We start from the raw sequence: 6,540 nt of genomic DNA on the forward strand, positions 1-6,540 counted from the left end.
GTCGGGGAAGGTAAATCCAAGACTGCGGATATCTGTTTAGGGTTGGCCTCAATACCGCGCTCTGTAACAATATAGCCGAGGAACTCTCCTGCAGTTACGCCGAATGTGCACTTCGCGGGGTTGAGTTTCATCCCGTACTCGTTAAGGATATCGAAGCACGTTGATAGGTGCGTTATGTGGTCCTTGGCATGAAGAGACTTAACCAACATGTCGTCTATGTATACCTCCATCGTCTTCCCGAGCTGACTGGCAAACATGCGGTTCACGAGTCTTTGGTACGTGGCGCCTGCGTTTTTGAAGCCAAAGGGCATGACTTTGTAGCAGTAGATTCCCCGATCTGTGATGAACGAAGTCTTTACACGATCGTCCGGATGCATCAGTATTTGGTTGTACCCCGAGAAGACGTCCATGAAAGATAACAGTTCGTTGCCGGCTGTCGCTTCTACCAATCGATCAATGTGAGGTAGTGGAAAACTCTCTTTGGGACATGCTTTGTTCAGGTCGGTAAAGTCGACGCAGATCCTCCACTTTCCGTTCTTTTTCTTTACGACTACTGGGTTCGCTAGCTAGTCCGGGTACCGAACTTCCGTGATTGAGCCAGCTTTAAGTAATTTTTCAACCTCATCGTTGACTGCCCGGGCTTTTTCGGGTCCGAGCTTGCGTCTCTTCTGCTTGATCGGTTTGTATGTTGGGTCGATATTTAGTTCATGGCAAGTGATATCTGGGTTGATTCCGGGCATGTCGCTGATGGACCATGTGAATGTTGCGACGTTCTTTTGGAGGAAACTGATGAGCGCTTCCCGAATGTTGTTGTCGAGTTCGGCCCCTATACCAACACATTTTTCTGGGTCTGTCGGGTCGATGCCGACTTGTTCAACTTGGCTCTGCTTAGGTGGACCAAACTGACTAACTGCGGTCGTATGATCCTCCTGAAAAGGGCTGATGAAGCAGGTTCGCGCAAGGCTGATCTTGCATTCGGTAAGGTGACATAGTCGAGACGCGGTCTGGCTTCCTTTAAGGGTGTAGATCCCTGACGGGGTCGGGAACTTGACGCATTGATGTCGAAGCGACAGTTTTCATGTCGAACAGCCAAGGTGTTCCCAAAATAGCGTTATTTATTGCCGGCTTGTTGAGAACCAAGAACTTGATCATTCGTGCCGACCCGCCGACATAGATTGGTATCTTCACCGTTCCAACTCTCCTTGTTTTCTCTCCGGTGAACCCGGTTAACGACTCCATGTAGGGCTTGATTTCAGAATCCGGGAAATCCATATTCTTAAGTGTTTCTTTGCCGATGACATTTACCGAGCTCCCAATGTCAATTAATATCCTGCTTACTTCGACAACTCCGAGCTGAAGCTCGACGACGAGGCAATCGTTTTGAGGCATGTGCACTCCCCGCAGGTCGGCATCAGTGAATAATAATGGTACAGTTGCCACCGTTGTCTGGGGTTGTGAACTCGATGCCTGCCGGCTATACTCTTTCAGTGCTCTGACGGAGTAGTTGCACGATTCGAGGGCTCCCATGATCATGTTGACCTTCTTCCTGGTTTTGGGAACGTTCGTTTCCCGGTTAGGTGCTTCGCGGTCTCATTTTGGGGGGGGGGGGGGGGGGGGCGGCCTGCTCTTCATCAGAATCGGCTGCCTTCGCCGTCTCCTGGTTACCGGGTTTGTTTTGTCGCGGGTTCGGCCGTCGGTGTCCGGGTTTAGGCAGATCCGCGGTGGCGACTTCCCCCTTACGGAATTGTTGAAGTAAGAAATCCCTCAAATGCTGGCATTCCTCCGAGCTGTGCCCATATCGCTCGTGATACTCGCAAAAACGTTCATGCAGTGGCGTATCGTCCTCTCTGTTCCATGTATTCCAAGACTTTGGTGGCCGCCCTGGTTTATGGTTTGACGGTCCGGCTTGGTTCACTACTCCGTGCTGCCTGCCGGGCTGGGCTTTTGTTTCCGAGTTCTCCTTGACAGCCAAGGTCTGGTCGGGTTTTGACGCTAAATACTGCCGATCTTTGGCGGCTTCCTCCTCTTCTTCCGCGATGAAAATGTTTGATTTGTGAAGCGCGTCCTCCAGAGTGAGTGGTCTATTCCTGCGAAGTTCCTTGTGAAAGGGGGATTTGTACCACGTTTTCTGATATAGCGCTTCGAGGGCGGCTTCGTCGTCCACTGTACAATGTGCCATGATCTGCTTGAACCGTGCCATGAAGTCTTTGAGCGACTCGGTTTCGCCTTGTGACATTTCCCACAGCTCGGAGTTACGTGTTTTTTGTCCAATGAACATTGAAAAATGTTTCGCAAATTTTGTCGATAGCTCTTTGTAGTTGTCAATGGAGTCGGCTTCCAATCTTGAGAATCAATCTAGTGCGATGCCTTCAAGGTGTTCGACGAACAATTGGCATTGAATTGCGTCCTTCTGTTCAGCCGAGGTGAACTTGAGTCGATTGATCATGATGCCGAACGATGTAAGGAAATGTCTCGGATCCGAGTTCCCCTCATACAAACGCAGTTTGAACTTCTCTAGATTGGGAACGGGAACGTTGGTAATTCGGGAAGTGAACGGTGTTTTCTGTGCTTCCTGGATTACACGGTCGATTTCAGGTGCCGAGCTGGTGGCTTGGTGGAATTTGGAACTGATTTCTCGTAATTGGGCTTGCATCCGCTCGATTTCTAGGTCGCGTGCAGTCGGCTGAGCGCGCGCTTGCTGGGGTGGGCTTTCGAAATGCTGCTGCATGACCGACCGCGCCGCCGTGTGCTGTGGGTCTTGCTCTTCCTGAAAGTCGCTGATGAGGTTTCGACGTCTAAGCGGACTCTCTTGTTGCAAGCTAGAGATCTGTGCGGTAAGAGTCGCGAATTTGGCATCGTTGCTTCGGACCAGTTCCTGCATTTGAGCAGCAAAAGCGTTCATGAGTGAGGTTGGATCGAAGGCAGCTGTCGTCGCATGGCGGGCTTCAGCGCTCGAGCTCGGCTCCGCTCTAGTCTGTTGCACATCAGGTTGAGGTCACACGGGGCTGCGAACATCTTCGTCTGTATGTCCTCCGACCTGGGTGGGGTTGTCCTCACAGTTTGTCACGTGACTTCCGACCTGGACCGAGGTCGGTTGTCTTTCGTCAGTCGTCATGTCTTCGAGGTCGATTACCGAATCGGCCCCACGGTGGGTGCCGGTTGATTGTGGTTCTCAACTATTTAGGGTCGGTTCGGTAATTCGAGTTCGGAAGATTGATTTTATTTAATTAAGTTTCAAGTTTACAGTTCGTTCAGTTCAGAGGTCTCTCGACGAACTGGATACAATAATATTGAGGTCTCAATGTCTCCGGGTCAGAAAAGATCCTCTTCTACAGTGACAAATCCTCTATTTATAGTACATTAACGAGGAGAAGACTTAGGGCTTCCTCGTCGTCTCTCACCGCCTCTTGTTGCTGGGCCTATCTCCTAGCGGGCCGCGCTATCAGGCCAGGCCCATTTCAGTTAAGACTGTCGTAAACCGGAATCAATTGGGCCGATCTTGGTCGTTAACCGGTCCGAACCGGGTAGCGAAGGGTACCTCCAACACTACTCTTTTTTGTTTATGTATGTGAATGAATAGATCTCGAGGACTATTTTATTATCAAATTAATTTCCTTTAATTAATCAAAAACCGCCAAAAAAATGATTTATCAAGAGATGCTTGTTCCTGTAGTAAAATATGTTTCCATAGAAGTTTCCAAGTAAATCAGACAACAATACGATTGGTAAAAAAAAGTGGACTAATCCGACTTTCGTCTGATCTAGAATGGATTGAACAAATGTTTTAGACAATTTCCGAAAGATGGTACAAATGGAACAATGCATATGTCTCTTTCGGTACTAATGTGTAAAAAGAGTTTAATTCACTACGTAACATATCATATATTATAAGCGAAGTAAAAATTTTGTTTTAAGCTCTCTCATTGAATCTCAGAGTGGCTAATTACCCTTTACCCCTCCTTAAAATTATTTTTAATTTAATAACAAAAAAAATTGTTTATAACTAAAATCACGATTATAATATAGGTTGTAATAATATTAAATCAAATAAAAATACATGATTTTATCTCAATCTGATCAAAATCTACGATTTTATCAAATCAAAAATCACGATTTTACAACTAAAATCACGATTTTTTAAAACAAAAATAAAATAAAAAAAATAATTTTATTTAATAGACAATTTGCTAGAAATTCTACATTCTGGTCAAAATTAAGTAAATGGGAAAAACAGAAAATTGATAAGACGGTTGTCGGACACTTTGAAAGTGTTATTACTTTTCAACCCCTCTTTCTTTTGTTAGGAGTCTTTCTTCCCGTATGGAGTTTCTCTTTCATCATTTTTCTTTCGTTAACATATAAGTTATACAACTACATAACTTATTATCATACTACATACTTTATTAATATGATAAATGTTATGTTATCTTGCTAATACTAAGTTTATATCAATAAAAGATATGTTATCTTGCTAACACTAAATTTGTATTCGTTAATAATTTATTTAACGTTTCTAATATACTATTTTTATCCGCTAACAATTTATTTATCATCTCTAACATAATATTTGTATTCGCTAACATGTTATTTATTTTCAAAACATTGAAACTTAGTTAGAGGTAAGACATTGGCAGCTATCTACGTTTTAGAGCAAATACATTTGCAGCTATCTAGGTTACTTTAAAGTATGATATTAATTTGTTTAACGCGATACAAATAAATTTAACATGTTAACAACTTATATATTGCACTAAAACATCTGCCTAGAATCAGTATCCATGGCGACGAAAGGGAAATCGTCGACGACTTCTCGAATCAGTGCCATCTCTGATTCAAGATTCTCGTTCCACACTTCGCAGATTTGTATTGAGTCGTCATCTGGAAACATTGTCATGATTTGTGATGAATCTTGACAGATCTAGAGCAAAATTCGATCTGGTTTGCAGAACTTAAAAAAAATCAATAATTTCTACCATTAGAGCACAGAGAACAAAATCTGAGCAGGTACGTATTGAAACATTTGAGCAAAAAAGACAACAATAAATTATAGTTTTCATCGCTGTCTATGCTTCAAATTGTAGTGAGGGAGAAAAAGAAATAGGTGAGAGAGCGAGTGTTCGTCGCTATATGCTTCGAATTGTAATGAGGGAGGGAAAGAGATATGTGAGAGAGAGAGAGAGTTAGAGGAATACTAAATAGGGGTAAGATTGTATTATTGAAAAATGCACAGTGTTTGAATAGTTGTTTTTCCCATTTATCTAATTATGAATAGTAACAAAGTCATATGGTACATTTAATTTATTAAAAATCGAAACTTATAATATATAATTATGTTACTCCATAAATCTTTAAGTAAATCTTACTTAATAGATACTTAGATATTGTTTTTAAAAAAATATATATATATATATATTTATATGAATTATAAAAAAACATTAAAAAATGAAAAATCATCATATATAGTTATGTTACTCTCTTAATCTTTAAGTAAGTTTTGATAAATACTTAGATATTGTTTTCTAATATAAAAAAATATATGAATTATCCGATTTGCATTTTTTCTTCACTTACACGGTTGTAATGTTTGGCGATCATGTAAGCTATATATTTCGTGTGTTTCACATTAGTGATCTTGTGACTTCTTAAAAAAATAGTTTTTGTGCTTTCTAATTTTCTATTCGGTTGTTATTTTTGTTTTATATTTGTTTATGTTAGCTCATGTAGATCTACATTCTTTTATATATATTAGGTGATACCTTGTGTCTTCCCTTTTATAGCTCTTTCAGGAATATATTTTGTTCTGATGTATATTAGAAGTTGGATTATATTTATATTTTACAAATTCTTCTTATTAATAATAGCGTTTGATGTTTTTTTTTTCTGTTTAGGAGGTGGTGTTTTAGCCGGACTTTCTTGATCGTTGATTGTTTAGTTTACTGCTATACCGAAAGGTAACATTTTATTTTCTTTTTTGTGCTTTAGGTTTAGATTTGTGATTTTTTAGTATCTATCATATTTATGTTTTATATATTAGCCAGTTTTGGTGCACTTTTCTTTCTCTTTTATTAGTTTGGGCTGAGTCGAGCTTTTTTATTTATTTATTGATTCTTATCTGTTTTAAGTTTTGATTGTTTTTTTTTTCTTTCTTAGGTGCTCGCGTTTTATTGTTTCATCTTGCAATGCAACAAATTTCATTTGCTGGTGATGAAGACATAGATTATGGTCATGAACCGAACCAGTTCTTGGAGTCAGATATGAGCGTTTTATATGTTTTAAAACATTATTACAAAAAGAACATGTATTATGTTTTGTGGTGTAGGCTCTTGGTGACGATTCAGAATGGTCTATAGGACATACAGTGTCGAAATTCCTCATGGCAATGAACGTGAGTTCACCTGGTTCTTGTGAAGGTTGCCAAGCTGATTGAACTTTCGGAAGGTACATGAAACTTTAAAAGAACACATATAAAAGCACAGGTTTAATCATCTGATTATAGATTATTACTTGATCTGATGAATCCTAAATTTATAACAGTTCAAA

General features: G+C 40.5%; 1 protein-coding gene across 1 annotated transcript; it reads right to left on the reverse strand.

Moving 5' to 3' along the window:
- Window positions 1–1,014: 1,014 nt before the first annotated feature.
- On the reverse strand, window positions 1,015–2,236 carry LOC112087989. Its single transcript, XM_024158142.1, has 2 exons — window positions 1,626–2,236; window positions 1,015–1,546 (listed from the first exon to the last, which is right to left on the reverse strand). The coding sequence occupies exons 1-2, from the start codon at window positions 2,234–2,236 to the stop codon at window positions 1,015–1,017; spliced, it is 1,143 nt and encodes a 380-aa protein (XP_024013910.1).
- Between the last annotated feature and the right edge of the window lie 4,304 nt (window positions 2,237–6,540).

The sequence above is a fragment of the Eutrema salsugineum genome, unplaced genomic scaffold (genome assembly GCF_000478725.1).
Source record: "Eutrema salsugineum unplaced genomic scaffold, Eutsalg1_0 scaffold_15, whole genome shotgun sequence".
Taxonomy (NCBI): Eukaryota; Viridiplantae; Streptophyta; class Magnoliopsida; order Brassicales; family Brassicaceae; genus Eutrema; species Eutrema salsugineum.

Excerpts from the sequence above, each read along its gene's own strand:
- LOC112087989 (XM_024158142.1), bottom strand. The coding sequence starts at position 2,236 with ATGTCACAAGGCGAAACCGAGTCGCTCAAAGACTTCATGGCACGGTTC. Across the intron at positions 1,547-1,625 it reads GCAGCCGATTCTGATGAAGA|GAAGAAGGTCAACATGATCA; the intron begins GCAGGCCGCCCC and ends TCCCAAAACCAG.